The sequence below is a fragment of the Vipera berus genome (assembly GCF_964194415.1).
Source record: "Vipera berus genome assembly, chromosome: 1".
Taxonomy (NCBI): Eukaryota; Metazoa; Chordata; class Lepidosauria; order Squamata; family Viperidae; genus Vipera; species Vipera berus.
The window spans coordinates 297,232,738-297,251,807 of record NC_138202.1 but is presented as its reverse complement, the minus strand read 5'-3'; the positions used below and the strand labels follow the sequence as shown (position 1 = coordinate 297,251,807).

The following is a 19,070-nucleotide window of genomic DNA, read 5'->3' as shown; positions in this document are numbered from 1 at the left end:
GAGCAGCATAAAAAGAATTTTCCTTCCAAGACCAAGATCATCATCATCATCTGCAAGCGGGTAGAGGTCCGAAGCTGGCCTCCTCTCCTTTTCAACAGCCAACCCCAAGTATTCATCACACAAACACTGCAGAGAGAAAAGCAGGCAAGACACACTGCTGCCTTGCTAAACTGAGAGGGCTGACTCTGAAGCAAATCTCAAAATAGGGGTGGCGTTGTGGCTGATACAACTTTAAGGAAAGCTTCCCCTCTCGGAAAGCTCAAGGCAACTCCTGCTTATTCCCGGTTAGGCCTTCCAGGAGTGTCACTTGCTAATTTGGCAGCCACTCAAGTCAGCTTCCAGCTACACAGACTAAGAGTCACGGATAGTAATCCCGGTTAAGAGATCATCCCCACGCCTACATAAAACACCGCGAGCGCACCTTTCGTGGAAGGACTGACTGAGCTGCATTACTCAAGGTTCTCGAGTCTAGAGGCTAAATTTGGGGCGGAAGGCGCGCCCGCAATCTCGGGCACCCGGTTATGGAGCCAGTCGGGTGACGATCTACGTGGCGACCAACTCTGGCCAGTTGCCCACATGGGGGCTACCAAGACTTGATTGTTCTGCGGCCAGTCCTGGGCTAAAGCGGAAGCAGGGCAGGGCACTTGGTCCAGCCGATATCTCCAGGCCCTGCAGCAACACCCCCTTCCCCCCCCCCCAAAAAAAAGAGCGGAGCGGAGAAAGCGCTAGATTCACAGGGGGTCTTCAAACTTGGCCCTTTTATGACTTGTGGACTTCAATTCCCAGAATTCCTCAGCCAGCTTGTCTGGCTGAGGAATTCTGGGAGTTGAAGTCCACAAGTCATAAAAGGGCCAAGTTTGAAGACCCCTGCGGCTAGAATCTGCAACTGGCCTTTCCCCCCCCCGCCCCCCTCCCGCATGAAACCAAGCCTTAATCGGATGGTGTAGAACGGCCGCTCGCTGGACTCTTACTTACGCCGGCTTCCGCAAGGCCACAATTCTGCTTCTCGGAACCCCTCCCTACGCCCTGCGCATCGCCTCCGAATTTAAGCGCCGCAGCTGCCCTTCCAAGTTCCGGGGCTAAGGAAGGTGGGGTTTAGCTGGCTGAGAATGTGCGGGCGGGTCCACTGGGGCTTGGGCGGGGGCGGGGAATTTAAAGGCGCCGCCGGCTGCGATAGTTCACGCGGAATCCGGGTCTCTTCTCTGCTGCAAAAGTGGTGTCGGACGGTACCAGACGCTCCGACGCCCCGTTTCGCTGTACGACCCCGTAAAATCGGCACCTACTGATTGACCTTGACTTTCATCCTAGGTCAGGGGTCTTCAAACTTGGCCCTTTTATGACTTGTGGACTTCAATTCCCAGAATTCCTCAGCCAGCTTGTCTGGCTGAGGAATTCTGGGAGTTGAAGTCCACAAGTCATAAAAGGGCCAAGTTTGAAGACCCCTGTCCTAGGTGATAGAAGGGGATGATTAAACGTGCTGAAAATTTGCCCTTAGGAGTTTCCCCATTTCTGCCCAAATCGCCGGCGCTTCAACTTTTGAGGGAGATGGTCCGGATCACCTTTTGGTCTCCCAAGAGTTGGAGTCCTTAACATTTGCGTTATGTGCTTAGAGCTCAAAGCATTGTTAAGAGACCCCACACGCCCCACTTTACAGTCTGTTTCCGTTGCTCTCATCTGGGAGGAGGTTTCGAAGTATTCCTAGCAGGACTACCCGATTCTGTAATAGCTTTGTTCCCTATGCCATCAGTCTGGTAAACTCGCAAGATTCGTGTTTCTCGCCATGCACACATATACGTAAGCCGAACTAGACTGTTGTTCTCTGTGTCATATAATATATGGGTATATGCATAATCAGGGCTTTTTTTGTCATAGAACGCTCAGAACGGAGTTCCAGCACCTTTTTTGGATGGAACCTTGTAGGGTAGGCAAGGCGGGTTGTATGACATATGTGAGTTCCAGCACCTTTTTCTTTTACAAAAAGAGCACTGTGCATAATTCTGTATTTATATATGTATATGTATGTATGTATGTCATATTTATGTAGTGTTCTATTCTACCAGTAAAAATCCTTACATAGATGGACAGTGACCAAGGTTTGGATTTCATTCTCCCGCCCGAGCGCGTCCTGTCCCCCCCCCCCCCCCCGCAGGAGGTTGTCTTTGTTTTTCTGAAGTATGGCAAGCCTGCTTTAGCATTTGCATTATGCCTGGCATACAGCTGTGTTTTCTACTTCAGAAAACAATAGTGGTGTGGAAAGTTTCAGTCACAAAGGTAAGGGGCTGGTTTGCAGATTGCCAACTCTGATTCAGGACAAGAGGGTGGAGCTGCATCCAGTCCAACATATTTCTTACAGGCAGGTGTACCAACCTCATTCAAAGGAAGACAAATAGCTAGCCAACTGCTTTTAGCCAAAATGCTTCGTTGTTTGCTTGAACAGACATTTCGGGCCTTTCGAAAGGAAGCATTTTCCCTTGGGTGTGTCTATGATGTGATATGAATACTGTTCAAACATCATTGATTCATGCAATGCTTAAATACTTTGCACAAAAGCAACTTTGGAACTGAAAAAAATGGCTATATCTTTTTTAATTAGAATTTTTTTGAAACAGTAAAAGTATACAAAACAAAAAGAAGTCAAAAATAAGAAAAAAGGGGATAAATGATGAGAAAAAGAAAACGATTATGTCTTCCACCTTTCTATCAAATAGCTACCATCTTTTTTCCCCCTTTCCCCCTTCTCTTTGACTTTTTGAAATGCCCAAATCTAAAATCCACCTTTTAATCTTTTCTTCTTTCAACAAAATGTCTAAAGTTTCCAGTCTTTCCAAAAAATGTTTGTCATATTTTCCTTGACCAAACTGATCAGCTTCATCATTTCTGCAACTTCATTTCATACTCACCTTCCAGTGTGGGTCAAGGACACGTATATCATTATCCTTTGATATAGGACACTGCTCCAGGTATACAAAGTATATGATCCAGTGTGGCCCAGGGGAAAGTCTCAAGTTTTCTATTCTTTTCCTATTTTGGCTCTTATTTGAATGCAAAATTTTAGTTGTGTTTCTTGTTCCTGCTTATTAACATAAGCAAATGCAACACTTGAACTGATTTTGTCTGAACTGAAACTAAGCAGGGATAATAAGCAAATACAAGTATTTGCATGGGAGATAATGAATGCTAGCGCTATGTCATAGATTGGGTGGTTAAAAAGAAACCTAGAAGAATGTAAAAAAGATGTCCCACGATGTAAAAAAGATGTCGAGACTCTAGAAAGGGTACAGAGAAGAGCAACAAAGATGATTAGGGGGCTGGAGGCTAAAACATATAGGGAACAGTTGCTGGAATTGGGTATGTGTAGTTTAACAAAGAGAAGGGTGAGGGGTGACATGATAGCAGTGTTCCAATATCTCAGGGGCTGCCACAAAGAAGAGGGAGTCAAGCTATTCTCCAAAGCACCTGAAAGCAGGACAAGAAGCAACAGATGGAAACTAGTCAAGGAGAGAAGCAACCTAGAACTAAGGAGAAATTTTCTGACAGTTAGAACAATTAACCAGTGGAACAACCTGCCTCCAGAAGTGGTGAATGCTCCAACACTGGAAGTTTTTAAGAAGAGACTGGACAGCCATTTGCCTGAAATGGTATAGGGTTTCCTGCCTGAGCAGGGGGTTGGACTAGATGACCTCCAAGGTCCCTTCCAACTTACTTATTATTATTATTATTAATGTAGAAGTGGTACATTTACTTCTGTACTAAGGCCAAGAAAGACCGATAGATATGTCCATAAAGTCACCAGCTTAGCTTGGTTCAAAGGAGACTACCTTTTATCTTGTTTTGGGGATGACTACACTAGTCCCCTTGCTTTTCTATTGTTCTCACCTCAGGAGAATTTGCAAAATATGTGTTGTAGCTATTGCATGTACCAAATGTCTATATGTGTATCTTCAGTGGATTGGAAAAAAAAAATAAAGGAAGTCTGCTTTATCAGTCGTGGAAAGCTAGTGCTTGGAGAGATGGCTTGTCTGTGGACAGTCATTTTACATATCCAAGGGTGATGAGAAGAGCTGCTTAGTTACATGATTAGGAAAATAAACCCCAAGGAATGTAGCTGAGTGAGATTGGCTTGGAAACTCTACCTCCCTATTTGTTTAAGATAGCCTAAAGCTTAAGCCCTTGAAATATAAGCCCTTAAAATATAAGTACATAAATTGCAAAATTAGCAAATCAGACATGGCAGTCTCTTATTTTCAGAACTGTGCGCTTCAAAATCCAACTGCTTTTAATCAAGCTAGAACCGCTGATAGTATCACAAAACACCACCCATATACATGTGATAAGGAGACTATAGAAACACCATGATTTAACAACATTAATCTTGTTTATGATTTAATTATGGATGAGTTGACAGATTTGGCATGTATCCCTGAGATCTGGCTGGATGAAGGGAGGTGGTTGCAGATCTGCCCAACTGGATTTCATGTTCTACATTAGTCCTTAATTCTGGATCAAGAAACAAGTCATCATTACTTCACATGTGAATATGCTGTATGAATAGATTGTTTCTTAACAGAATAATGAGAATAATTTTGTGTGAACAGAAAGTGGTTAGACTGATACCTCATGAATCTGTCACCTACCTTTGAAAATCTTTATATCCTAATGTATGAAGAAGCAATATTTGTCAATATGATCTAGATTTAATAGACTTAAGGATATGTGAAACATCAATTCTATGTTGACATTACATAGCTAGTATATACATCTTTTTCTTTAACTAGTTTTTCCCATTTTTTTCTTTTTAAGTTTTAGTCACCACCAAAATATGAAGTTATTTTCTCATGGTATCACAATTACAGCCTTTTTTTTAGTGCTAGCGTTGTAGCTGTATCTCAGAGTTTTTGCTTTTTTAAGATTTGAGAATGTCTTGTTGCTGGGGGGGAGCAGAGTAGACAATATTTGGTGTTCATTAGAAGGACAGCGGGATAATATAATGACATAATGAGTTGTGATAATTAACTCGTTAACGTCCCGTCATTAACCATTATTAACACTCAGCTGTTAGGTTGACGGTGGTTCGTATCGCAGAGTCTTGGAACACTATTAATGTGGCTAGAATGGATTTAAACTCAGCAAAGCAAAACTTGTGCGCACGAGATTCGCCTCTCCGCATATGGCGGTTTCCCGGACGCTCAGCGGGGCCAAGGAGAAGGCGGCCGCGGGGCCCTCCATCCAAACGCAGCCCCCGAATGGGAGGAAATTCCCGGCGCCTTTAAGAGTCTCCTCTGCGAGGGAGGAACCCAGCGGCCTTCTCGGGAATCTCGGCCCGGCTTTGAGTCAGGCTTCAGCTATGTTGACTGCGGCAGTCCGGCGGGCTGCTGACACACCCAGAGAAACCGGGGAGGGCAACGGGGCGGGCAAAGCTGGAGTTCCGGGACCAGATTTGTGCTTTTTGTTTCTTCTAATAACGTCGGCACTGCGATGGGGCCTGGTCCCTTTCAGGACTATGAAGCGCTTCATGGGGAAAGAAATCTTAAGTTTCAGGCAAATTCTAGCTCTTCTCTTGGAAATTGCCCGCTACGTTATTGTCGCCTCAGACGGCGATGGAAGAAGAACGAAGCCTCCTTTGAGCCACTCAGCAAGCTCCAATAAAGAACAAACTGGCTCTAAACCTCCGCCGTATAACCCTAACCCACATCAGCTTGTAGCTCTCGGGCTTCCTCTGTCGGCAAGAACGGGCCTCTGGCTACCCACAATTGCATCATCAACTCAAGATACACAGAACACGCCTGTAAAGGGCAGATTTCATGTAGTTGGGATGTAGTTTAAATTGGGACCTTGAAAGCACATATCAGAACTCCATGCCAGCATTAGCATTTATAAGAGGTATGCAGGCAAACAAATTGTATTATGACACGTTTGTATTTAGTATTGCTCAACTTTCTGAATAATCTCCAAAAACATCTGCTAAAAATATAAGCGCAGGGCAGGGGGCTATGTCCCATTTAAATTAGGGGTATTATGTCTGGGCTAAAAAAAATCCAGATGACCACTAGATGGGAGCAAAGAGAGGGAGAAAACTTAAAATATTGGCAGCATTAATGGTTGTCCCGAGTCTAGCAGTCCAGATATGGTACCTCTAATTCTGGCTTTTTGTATCCCCTTATACCATACATAGGTAGCAAGCTCACCACCATGAATACAGGGCAACAGCTGATTTCCTCTGTGCTCTCTATATCTGGTATTTAAAATATGCTGCTTGTCTCTTGGGGAGAGCAGAACCATTAACCCATTTTGCTGACAACACTAAGCCAATTCTGATTGATCTCAAAACATGCTAAGCAGCATTGGATCAGGTTAACACTTGCATGGGAGTGTAGTAAAGAATTCCAGGTTCATGTTTTCTCCAGAAATGAAGTTTGATTTGGGATCTTTTTCTTCCCTCACCAACTAATAGCTAGTGTAAGCCTAATAATGTTACATGTATTTGTTTTTAAAGTCATCTAAATTGGTGTCTATCATCATATTGAACAGAGAATTTATTCAATTCTTCAGAATCCCTAGAAGTGAAAATCTCATTGTTAAAAAGAATTCTTAAAGTTGTAATGGGAATATATAGCCTGTAATTCTCTATTAGCTTACTCCTGACACAGGCTGATTAGTTTTAAACTTTTATTTTCTACAGTGATTTATCTGCAAGTGAGTCTAACTGAATTGATTACTCAATAGAAAATCAGTAGATGTATAGGACTGTATTATGTTAATGGAGGCAATTGGCAGGGTTAGAACAGAGGAAGGCTGCAAAGTGGTGGACTTCAGCATGATGACCATTGTGGGCTATATAATCTACTCAATGGTTAAGATAAATAAAGGCAAATAATACAACTGATTTGCATGCCATGAATATATGCAGAGCTTGAAGACTCGTAACAAATGCATTTATTTATTTATACTCACAAGAGCATAAGGATTGTGAAGAGGTGAGAATGCCTCAAATGCTATAATGGGTAGATTATCACTTGCTCCAACTTTGGTTTTCATCAGGGCTTCAGCAACAAAAGATGGGGGCAGCTCTCCTTGATGGCCTCTTTTGCAAGTCAGAATACACGGAGAGAAAATCTTGGAACTTCGGGATAAAAAGGGGGAGCAATTCTTCAGTGCCTGTCTTTGTTGCAAAGAATTAAAAAAACCCTTTCTTTGCATCTGAGTTTATATGGGAAAATTGGAATGATTTTCTCTAGCCATAAACCTGTGTTATTTTTGCTTCTTAGTCTTGCTTTGCGTTTACCTTAGAATAGAGCTGCATGCAATCTCCCACCTGTCCAGTGCAGCTGTCTTTTCATCCTGAGAACCTCTTTTTCGGCGATTTTGCTTCCAGTAAAGATGAATTCATTTCACTGCCATCTCATTCAGATCCAGTTGGCAGCATGATTAGGCAGCAAAGAGTCAGCAGTGGTAAAGCATCAAGAGAGTGTTGTGTTCGTACAGTAGCTGGCAGAGGTCCAGAGCCTTTTAGCCCATTAAAGGACTTGGCTCCCTTAATCATACTTTCTCAAGTCAAGAGGCTATTTTGCCTGTATTGGTTTTGTCCCAAGCTGGGATTTACATAGTTGTCAAGTAATAAGAGATCTACATTAGCTTTCAGCTACTGTAGGAAGGGCAAACGTTTGGGGAAATGGACAGATGCCTTTCTTTTCACCAAAACATTACTATAGGCTTGATGGTGAACATTTTAGAGAAAGCACATAGAACCTCAAAGCCATGCTTGGAAAAACATTCTATATTTACTTTGCATTAGCAAATAGTTTTGCTTTCATGCCCATCACTCCCATCACGCTATGAAAAGGAGCATTTTTGTCAAGGATTTCCCCTTTTTTTTCTTTGTATTTTAAATGGCAGAAAAGTTGTATCAGGATATGTTGTCTACAGAGGCAAAATATAAGACGTGGTTTAGTTTGAGTACATTTCATTTATGAGAATGATACTAGCATTCTTTTTCTCTAGGAAATGCACTGCTAGCCACATCTTCTCTTTCCAATTGTATGAAAACGTTTGCAAAAAAAAACACCATTCAAGAAATGTGTAGTATAGCACTAGAGAGCTTGATGATCTCACCTCATAGTGAGATTCTTCTCCTTCTCAATGTTGAATCAGTGTTATGGTGGCAGTATGGAGGGAAATGCAATTCCCAATGGTCTTCTCACATAAAAGTGCTTCTCCCTCATTAAAATGCCATCCAGAGTCACTTTACAGAGTGAGATGGGCAACATATAAATAAAATACACAATCCCCATACATCCTAACCTTGTTGTTGCCTGCTGTTTTTCAAACGGGTCAATCTTGTGTCTTCCCTCCGACCCACTTTTAGATAGCATATGTATATATATACATACACACACACACACAGTGGAAATATGATAAGTTCCTCTTTTTTCTCCTTTTTTACACAAATATGTACAGGGTATTTATACACATCTCTACACAGACAAAGTGCCAGTTAGAACAGAGCTCCCTGCAGGAGGGGGACACCAATGATCTGCACCCAATCCCCACTAGCAGAAGCCAGTCTCACACTGCAGCTGTATATGCACAGATGTCGGATCTATCTCCATATACCCAAATAGAAGCTGTGGGGCTGATGCAGATACAGCCTTCTTGGAATATGGTGCCAAGGGACCAGGACAGGAAACTCTGGCATGGACCACATACTATTTCTAGACAGCACTGAAGAAACATCCGGGAACAAACGCTTAAAATAAAATTCCATGTGCAATTTCAGCAGCAGAGTGGCTGTTGCACAAAGTGGCTATGACAGCATCGGAAGAAGGAGAGGCGCTCACGCTCCTCTACTCCTCCCTATCACCATCTAGCATAGCTCCAGAAAAGAAACTTCACCACAAGCTATGGTCCACCTTCCAAGGGGTGAAAAGGGTTCCTCAAACCTTCATCTCTCCTCCTTCAAGGGAAATGGAAAGTCCAGCTCTTTCTCCCACTCAAGGGGCTTCTTCGTTGGATTCTTGATCGTCAGCAACTTACGCAGTTTTGACTAAGCCTAATCTTCAGTACTTGTGCTTGAGTACCCTGATTTACCAAGTGGCAAGTCTCCATACTCTTGTTTCCACCTGGCTATCTCACCTCCCTAAAAATCTTCAGGCCCTTCGGGCTGAAAGTACAAAGAGAATTAATTTACACCCACTTCCATTGAAAAAATGGACAGGGCCTCTGCCTCTAGGCAACACTGGCAGCGTTTCTCAAGTACTGATTCCGGCAGGCAAAGGGCAGAGTTGTGCAGAGGAGAGAAGGCAAAACATTAAGACCGCTTAGCAGCAAAGTACATCCTTCTGTCTAGGTTTCCTTCCGAAAAGGGATTTAGCTCAAGAGAATTGTTGTTGTTGTTGTTTTTCCTTATCCAACAGGCAGTCCAGAGGTGAAAGGGGGAAAACGACAGCTTCTTTGCCTCCCCATAAAATCCATCTGAAAAAGCAGGGTCTCTATGCGGAAATTCTCATCTCCCTTTGCCTCATCTCTACTCTGAACAGATTTATTTAAAGTGCCCCTCAGAAAGACCACTTTTGAAGGAAAAGGCCCAGCAGGTGAATTCCCACCTGGGAAGCAGGTCAAGAGATGGCAACCCTTGAGTCGTAAGGCGGCTCCTTAGAGTTCCATGCAAGGCTGTGGGATTGGTAAAGCAGCCGAGCTGCCTCTTATGAAATACACAGGCAGCCTCATGCAAGAAGGGTCCGAGGTGCAAATGGATGAGCTGGGAAACCTTACAATCCTGGGGATTCAGTGGAAACCTTTTCCAGTTGCAGATTTAGAAAACCAACCCCTTCTCTTCCTCTCCCTTCTGGGAAATTAGGACAAGAGAGCAGGGTTTTAGTCAATTTTGAAGGTAAAACAAATGTGCAAAGTTGCTGCAGAACCCAAATAAATCACAGTGCCTTGTTACACATTCAGGGTGGAAGCAATGTGGGAACAGGTACTTGGATGGGCTGCTTATCCTGTTGAACCCTCTCCTGGCAAATCCCTTGTACCTTTTCTCTCCCTGAAACAGGCACTTTCCCCCGGGAGCTACAGGGGTTACTAGCAGTTGTTCATGTATACCTGCTGTTAGACAACATTCTCCAATTGCGGCCTTCATTGGGTAGTGTTCATGGCAGCAGATGGCCTCTTCCATTCAATCCCTCTTGCTCTTGACAGCTTATTTACAAGCCAGCCTTGGAGTGAACAAGTGACCAAGACCAAGGTTATCATAGGGTTGCATCTTGGCCATCTGAGATAAGATGCTTGCTGATACACAAGCAAGTAGGAAATTTATACACAATTAAAAACAGCTCCGCTTGGCTGGAACCACTGGTTCCTGCCAGGTTCAAAGCCACCCATATTCTTAGCTTAGAAATTCAGTACCTTGATTAAAGCTCAGTCCTCATTGGAACCTAATTCATTATTAGTATCTGAGACTAGAGAGTTCTAGAGGAGGGTAGCAGTCCAGGGCAGGATGGAGTCTCTGCCAGAATAGATTCTTGCCATTAGAAACACCCAGGCTTCTGATGTCCTTGCTTCAGTTCCTCTCCTTGACACCATGAAGTAGCAAAGTCATCCCTTTGACTCCATCTTGGACTTGTAGGGCTTCAGAAAGTGGGAATGGCAGGTAACTTATCAGAGACTTTCTGCTCCTACCCTGGGTGGGGCATGAGGAGGAGGCGGAGAAGGGGGAGAGGGAGAAGGAGGGATGATAGGAAAGACAGAGAATGGAGGTCAAATGGTTTCGCCCCACCCTGGAATGAGCAATAATGCAACAGCCAAGTGAATGGGAGGTGGTGATGGTTGGTGCTGAGCATGTGCTGCTCTTCTTCCCCTTGCTTGGACTTTCCCTCTATTGCTCATTCACTCATACATATACATACAACACACAGCAGCCATGTCAACTCTCAGGACTCCCCTGCCCCCTCGTGCTTTCCCACAATCCCTAATGATGGACTTCGTTTTCTATCAGGCTGTCCTCACACGATTGGAAATCTGTGTCATTAATGCCATTGGGGTTGATGAGATCCTCGTCCTGGGAGCCCTGTTCTTCAGACTCAGCCATGTCACCGTCTGGTGGAGAATCCTGTAGCACCTGGGCAATGTATTTCTGTGGAGTGGACAGAAAGGGGAAGAGGGAAGGACCCGTTAGCTTTCTGCCTGGATGGGAAACCTGGAGGCAAACTATGATGGCTGTGCCATGCGGATGGAAGCTTGAGAGCAATCATGCTGGCATCAAAGAGAACCCTACATAATGATTTTAGCATGGGCGGGGAGGGGGGGAGGAAGGACTACACGACACCAGAGCTTATGTTATAAATACTAGATGATGTTTCCAATTGTGCCTGAGATGTCACACTTGACTTCTCATTAAGGATGACCTCACTTTTCTTTAAAGATGACCATAACTCAACTTGCTTTTGGTCCTTTTTTCCCCCCAGCAAATCAATGAAAAAGCCACCAAAACAGGAAGTATTTCCCTATGGAAGTAATTTCTGCTCATTCAGAAATCTTTGTGAAGGAACCTTCATCAAAAGCAGGAACATCCCCCACACTTTGATATTGTGGCAGCCATTCAAAGCTTGCTTCACTTGCCATGGTTTGATCTGCTTCTGGAACATCTCCTAGTTCCTTGTCAGTGAAACTTCATACTTCTCACTCTCAACAGGCCACAGCAAAGAGAGAGAAGCATCCTCGTCCTCTGGGAATTAATAGGACTAACAGGACACTTTTCAAGACAAAGGATGATGCAAAAGCTGTTTTTCCTTTGCTTTTAGAAGTGGGAAACCGACAAGTAGAGAAGGTCTGTATATCTACTAGCGTGCACCTGGGGTTCTGGATCAGCATGGAAGATTTGAAAGGATTTTACAAAACAAATACTATGGAAAAATGGATGACGATGGAAATGGTCACAGTTACAGTAATCTCCTCTCTCATATTTTCCCTATGTTTAGTCAAACCAACCAATCTACTTCAAGTTTTATAAAATAAGGCTATTATTTGGAAGATTTTTCCCAAGCTTCTGGGAGCCACATTAGAGTACATACATAATACTATGCATGGCATGACTGCAACCCTTCACATTTCCAGAACGGTTTTTGTTCTAGATAATTCAGGCATCTGAGGCACAGGGAAGGGGCAAACCACAAAGCCTGTAAAGAATCCATATTCTCATTCCACTTAAAACCCCTTTGCCCTGGGAAATGATGGCCTCAGCTCTTTCTGCAGCACTTAAGAGCACATGCCAAATGTGTTAGAGCCACAAAGCAAAAGAGGAAGGGGGGGCACTGACCAGTCTAGTTTCATTGTCCGGCTGAGAGACAAAGGCCCGAAAGTGAACAAACAGCACTGGGATGGGGGCAAAAACTGAGGTTTGCAGGTCCATCATTTCAGACAGGGCCAGTAATAAAGCCTGTTTCCTGCCCATGCTCCTTTGATGCTGCCTGTGTGTAGCCAACCAGGGGGCAACCTGAAAGGTAATCTGTAAATGCCTCTCCCTCCTCCCCAAAGTCAGACATAAGAGGACACAGAACATCTGGCGAGGCAGAGGGCAAGCGGAGGAGCTGGAGACTCACAGCTGATTTAGGGGCCGGAGGTTGACTGGCAGCAGGCCGCCCATTCTCTCTTCCATCCACAGCATCTGCCTCTGTGTGGTCAATCTGGAAGACAACAGTGTGCCATGAAACAACAGCAACCCCAGTTCTCATTCCTCAAGCCTGTAGTCTGCAGATTGGATACATGTGACTGCCTTTATGAGAGTTGGGTGAGAGTGTCCTCAGGGGCCAGGATTTTACGATTGCGCTATTATTGTGAGTGGTTTTTTTCCCCCACTTGTTGCTATGTTGCTTTTTTAATTCTATATTCATTGTCCAGAGGGCAAGATTGGCTTCCGGTTGGCTTCCGGTTGCCCTCCGGGTGAAATTCAAGGTGCTGGTGATGACCTATAAAGCCCTACATGGCTTGGGTCCGGGATATCTGAGGGAACACCTGCTGCCGGCATCAAGTTCCCTTCGTCCAGTGCGCTCCCACAGGGAGGGTCTTCTCAGGGTGCCTCCGGTAAGAGATTGCTGGCAGGTAACACCCAGGGATAGGGCCTTCTCAGTGGGGGCACCTGCCCTTTGGAACCAGCTGCCAGTGGAGCTGAGGACTGCCCCCGACCTCCGTTCATTCCGCCGGGACCTGAAGACCTGGCTCTTCGAGCTCTCTGGCCCAGGCTGAGGATTAATTTATTTTAATTGGGGTTTTATTTATACAGGGATAAATTTAATCTTTTTTAAACTTGGTTTTTAACTTTTGTATTTTTGGTTTTTAATTACCCTGTAAACCGCCCTGAGTCCTCCGGGAAAGGGCGGTATATAAATGTAATAAAATGAATAAATAAATAAATAAGATGGATGGCTATATAAATTGATATAATAAATAGGAAAATCTCTTTCCACTCTACCTCCCGCCCTCTAGTCTGGACTATTTAGCATTCATTCTTTCTAGTTTCTTCCTGCATGCTGCTATAATGAAAGAACCATGTAGGAGGTTCATGTGCCAAAATTATTCTCTACAGGGATTGTACAATCTTCACGTGCACGGCTAACCCATCACTGCTCTTCCTTCCTGTCCAGTAAGAAGCCTCAGAAGTGCACCTTTTAGGCTGTACTTGAAAAGACTCTTAATTTCCCAGTGGAAACAGCAAGTCTTTCTCTTTTTCTAGCAAGTGCAAACAGCAGGGACAGGACATCTAGTATTTTTCCAGCTGGGCCTAAAGATGGCAAAAACAGAAAACTGCAAGCCTACATTTCTCCCCCACCCTGCACTTCAGTGAAAGTACAAGGTGGAGGGTGTACAAGAAATGCTTCTCTCCTTTAATTGTATCTTAAGCAAATAATTCTGGGAGACTAACAAAACGGACCATAAAAACAAACATGCAATTAAAAAAAAAATAAAATTGCATGCAAAGTTGAGGCATTTCACACATCTTCCTTCATTTCAAATCCCTCCCCTGAACGTATTTTAGTACGTGTTACCTTATAATTGTGAGCACTGAGGTATTTGAAGTGTCCAAAGCAGACATGACATAGGCAGATCACAATAGTGATGACAAGAACCACGAAAGTAAACATGGACGTGAGAGCCAAGAATCCTATAGAAAGCAGATAACGACAGTCAAGCTACCCAACACAAATCTGATTTGCCCTTCTAATGACTTTACTTCAACCCTCTCTCACAGCAGGTATGGCCTAGACGTTAGGGGAAATTTGCTGTTCCCTGCTACAGGAAGTACATTTCATTTCAGTTAGGCATTTCTATTTCTCTTGTTCATAAACTCCTACCGCTCAATAAGCAATAGAATCCCTCCCCCCTCCCCCAAATTATCTTTTGTAATCCACCAAGTCTAATAGCAATTCTACAGCAAACCTCCAGAGGACTCCATTAACTATGCAGGAACTGTGGGGATGTCACAAAGATGAAAGGGGCAAACTATTTACCAAAGCACCAGGAGGCAAGACAAGAACCAATGGATGGAAACTAATCAAGCAGAGAAACAACTTGTCTGAAATTGTTTAGACTCTCCTGCTTGCGCAGGGAATTAGACTAGATGACCTCCAAAGTCGCCTTCCAATTCGGTTATTCTATGTTCTATGTTGGCCTTTAATATTATCAGAAGTGATACTGTAGGGGCAGAAATAATTGTTGGGGGCAATTAAGCTGACTTTGTAATAATGCCGCTTGGGGTGTGTGTGAAAGCCCTAACAAGCAGGCATATACATAGAATGAAGGCTACTGCTAAGCTTGTAAGCCGCCCTGAGTCTTCGGAGAAGGGCGGGATATAAATGTAATAAAAATAAATAAATAAAATAAATTGTTTTGTTTCATCTCCTAAAGCTCAGTATAACTGGAACAAAGTGGTGGTAGCATTCCAAGAGAAAAGGATGAAGGGATATCAGCAATAGCTGCAGTTGAATCTTCTCTTTTGCTTTTATTTTGCAAAATTTCAAACATTAGATTCTATAACAGAGGAAAAGTCCAGGACATGGCTGAAGACACTCTGAGCACCATTGGGGCCTAACAACATCTGAAGGTAACCTGGGACATAGACATAGAACCTATGGGGAAAATAAAAATAATTGTTTCTCAAATGGTAAATATGGTATCTTATGGATCCCTAATTCTTTGGGGAAGATTTGCCCTAATCCAATTCCCATGTTGGCTTGACTGAGGATAAATCAATTGGGCCTGTGATTTGCACTAACATGCTACAGTAACATTTGAGTTCAGATAATTCCTCTTCTCATCCTCGTTTCTTTAGATGTCTCAATTCCAAAATGTAGTACTACCTTTCTCAGCCCAGTCATTTCTGACCCTCCGAAGGATACCTGTATTACAACTTGTAGTCCAAGCTGACTGCTGCAAGTTGATCGAAGACATTTAAAAGACACCAGGTGAGAGAAGACACTAGAATAATGGAATCAATTTGCTCCTTCAATTGCTTTGTGAAGAACAGAAGGTGGCTCTAGTTACACTGCTGGTATAGCTGCTCACCATGTTGTTTGTACTATGTGGGTTAGAAACCATGGTGGACATAAAAACCTAAACCCCACAAAATCTAGTCCCTGTAAATTTGTCTCACCTGTACGCACAGTAGAGAAGAAAAGCAGCCAAAAGAGGCATAGAATGGGTGCTGCCACCACCTGATTCACAGCCCCTGAATGAATCTTCTTGTCCAATTTGGCTGGTAGGTAAGCATAATAGAGGTTGTATCTGTCCACCAAGTGCTTCAGTAACATATACATCAGACCTAAAAGAGGAGAGAAAATAATGTATTAGCTAGATTCTTCCCTTTCTTTAGAAGGTAGAAGAAATCAATGCATTTTCTTTATTTTATTTACACTCCGATTAAAACCAACGTGAAACCGATTATCATTGCATAAATATAACAATTAGATTAAAAACATCGAACTCCCCTCCCCAATCACACACTATTATGATGCCACTTCCTCAGATTTCCCTTCTACAACCACTCCATCCCCAGAGACCCTCCTGAAGTTCCATAATACCAGCTGCCTGCAATTAGTGCAGGTTCGCATCCCACCAGGCTCAAGGTTGACTCAGCCTTCCATCCTTCCGAGGTAGGTAAAATGAGGACCCAGATTGTTGGGGGCAATTAAGCTGACTTTGTAATAATGCCGCTTGGGGTGTGTGTGAAAGCCCTAATAAGCAGGCATATACATAGAATGAAGGCTACTGCTAAGCTTGTAAGCCGCCCTGAGTCTTCGGAGAAGGGCGGGATATAAATGGAATTAAAATAAATAAATAAATAAATAAATAATATCATAATATCTTGCAGGTCACAAGAAGGGATGGGCTATCCACCCTGTTTTCTTGGCACACTCTGCTCCAGACAGAGTTAAGAAGCCTCATCCCTGCGATATTGAATCAACTCCCACAGCAATCTCTCTCTCTACTGGTTCTTACTAGATAAGCAAATTCTACTCAGAGAAGGCAACTGAAGAGATAACCCAGATCCAAAATTTCATTAATGATCCATGATGAAGATGAATGTGGCTATTCATACACCTACTCGTCAATATGCTACTAGCTACAAGAAAGCCAAGGGGATGTGGTAATACCTACCAAAGGGAACAATGATGGGGCACGTGATGCTGTAAGTCATAACCACAGTGAAGACACACATCATCCAGGCATAAGCAGCTCCAAACTGGAATTCATAAGCTTGATGCTAAAAAAGAAAATAGAATTCCTATCAGCACAAGAAAAAAACAACAACAGTGAAGATTTTCTGTTGGTTGTTTTCAGTGACAACCGCTTTACACTTACCTCAGCCTTTAGATGCCTAACATGCATTGCTCTTCCCTTCCTTGCCTGTCTTACTTACCCTTTTGACATTCCTGCGTTCAGCGGCTGAGCGGGCAAGACAAAGCCGAATCATGTACATAAGCAAACCAGGGATGCGCAGCAAATCCATGGCATTTCCGATGAATGCAGAAGCTATTACATAGTTCACAAAAAAGGCCCCATTGTCTGGTAAGAAAACGCATCTGGAAAAACAGAGAGGCAACTTGGCTGACTTGGAAAAAGCTATATTAAATCAGGGAGATCAGCAAGAATTGTATGAGTGTAAACCAGCCTGGGAAACTGAAAAAAAATCATCCTTAATAACAAAGGGAATAACAAACCATGGGAACCTCTTGGCAAATTTAAAATCTTGCTATGTTGTTTTGTAGCTGTCCATTACCTAATTTGCTACTACAAAGCTATTTACATCTAAAGCTCCTGGAATTATGTTTGTTGCCATGTATTTGAATACAGTAATTTTGTTTTGTTCTTCAATGTGTGTGGAAACACCTCTGTTTACAGAGCCATCTTAACTTCCCATGGATGTTTTATACCCAGAAAACACCCTCCAACAATTTAAGGAAAAACAGCTACTGAAATCATGAAAAAAGTATGAGTTGCATGTGATAGTTAAAAAAGAAAGAAAGAGAGAAAGTGAGATTTGTAATAAGATATTGGGGAGATTTGGCTGCCCTAGTATGTTCCACCTAGGATGAAGTTGATTAGGTATTTTCTCCGTGGTGGTCACTATTAATAAAAGTGCTACACAAGATGTACTCTGTAAAAATAGAGAAGTTACTCCTTCTAGAGAAGGGAGCTGAGAAAGTCACATAAAACCTCATAAAATGAGTGCATGGTAATTCCATAACAACTGTTCCTCCTTGTCTGAATGCTTAAGACAGACATGTCAAACACAAGGCCCGGGGGCCAGATCCGGCCTGAGAAATGGTTTCATGTGGCCCGCGAAGCCATCCTGGAAACAGTGAGGGAACGGCCCCCACTGCCTTGGCTCTGGCCCAGAGACCCTCCTTCTGCCAGAGACCCTCAGATCTGTCCCACTCCTGCCCAGGCACCCATAGGCACCCTTGATGCGAACGATGTACAGCTGGCCATGCCCACCCAGTAGGCCATATGCACTCTAGCCACGCCCACCCAGTAGGCCACGCCTACCCTGGCCATACCCACCCGGCCCCCTGAGGGCAACCGCAATGCTGATGCGGCCCTCAATGAAATTGAGTTTGACACCCCTGGCTTAAGATAAACTGGCTGTCCTGGAAGATGCTTCTTGAGGAAAGCAGGATGTGAAAAGAGCAAATATTACAATTCTTATTATTATTGTATTGTATTCTTAAAACAGTTTTAAGACTTACTCAAATCTTACGGCAGCTTCAGCCAAGAACTTTTTATCAAAGAGCCAGCGGAAAAACACATCCAAACTAGGAAGAGAAATATAGAAAGAAAAGAGTGCAATGTAATTATCAACTGTCAGCACCATTATATATGGATCAGACCAGAAAACTAACTCCACAGGAAGGCATAATAATAATAATAATAATAATAATAATAATAATAATAATAATAATAATAATAATAATAATAATAATAATAATAATAATAATAATAATAATAATAAAATAAAAAAATAGGTGTAACAAAATTTTGCAAGTCTGATCATGCTGTACCTCCTCCTCTTTCTTACAGTTCAGTGAATTAGGAAAACATCTAGGAAAACTAGTCAAAGCTCTGGCATCTCTCACTTTGAAGGAGGATTATCTTGTCTAGGACACTCCGGAGCTAAAACCCACCTAATCACTGTATTTCTTCCTTAACTCTCGTTATGCTTCAAATAGTTGGTCTCCACCCAGTGTAAAAGCAGGATCATCAAAATTACACCCACATTTAATGGGTGTCACTGTGAGATTGCAGGGAATCGGCTACCATCCTTTTATGCAAATTATCAGACATTTTGACTGCTTTTCATTTAGCAGCCTGCCTTTCCTGATAAGCCAAAATATTGTCAGCTTTGGAAAAAGTAGTTCCTCCTGATGTTTAAGTTGATTTGGGTCGGTTAGTTTTGCTCTTTTCTATATCACTTGCTCAGAGAAAGGATTTGGGATAGTCCAGAAAAAGTTATTCAAAACAAGTTTCCTTGGTGTATGCTGATTATTAATGAGAACACCAATATAGAAATTCAGATGTGGTTA

The 19,070-nt window shown here is 43.0% G+C and overlaps 2 protein-coding genes across 7 annotated transcripts in view; both read right to left on the bottom strand.

The window, feature by feature from the left end:
* CAPN11 (calpain 11) overlaps positions 1–1,164 on the bottom strand; it is a 47,937-nt gene extending 46,773 nt beyond the window's left edge. Inside the window, exon 1 of one of the 2 annotated variants that reach the window (XM_081332710.1) lies at positions 976–1,164. The gene's annotated coding sequence lies outside the window, so the exon portion shown is untranslated. The remainder of the gene's footprint in view (positions 1–975) is intronic. The other variant, XM_081332709.1, reaches the window with a different exon arrangement.
* Positions 1,165–6,897: 5,733 nt separating this feature from the next.
* Positions 6,898–19,070, bottom strand: part of TMEM63B (transmembrane protein 63B) — a 102,629-nt gene continuing 90,456 nt past the window's right edge. For 2 of the 5 annotated variants that reach the window (XM_081342126.1, XM_081342125.1), the window contains 7 exons: positions 18,237–18,302; positions 16,907–17,069; positions 16,645–16,750; positions 15,641–15,808; positions 14,037–14,152; positions 12,594–12,677; positions 8,408–11,128 (listed from right to left, as the gene is read on the bottom strand). In XM_081342126.1, coding sequence (XP_081198252.1) covers positions 10,964–11,128; positions 12,594–12,677; positions 14,037–14,152; positions 15,641–15,808; positions 16,645–16,750; positions 16,907–17,069; positions 18,237–18,302 — 868 coding nt within the window. In that variant the 3' untranslated portion in view covers positions 8,408–10,963. Of the gene's footprint in view, positions 7,121–8,407; positions 11,129–12,593; positions 12,678–14,036; positions 14,153–15,640; positions 15,809–16,644; positions 16,751–16,906; positions 17,070–18,236; positions 18,303–19,070 lie in introns of those variants that run through there. The other 3 variants (XR_014028295.1, XR_014028296.1, XR_014028297.1) reach the window with 3 other exon arrangements.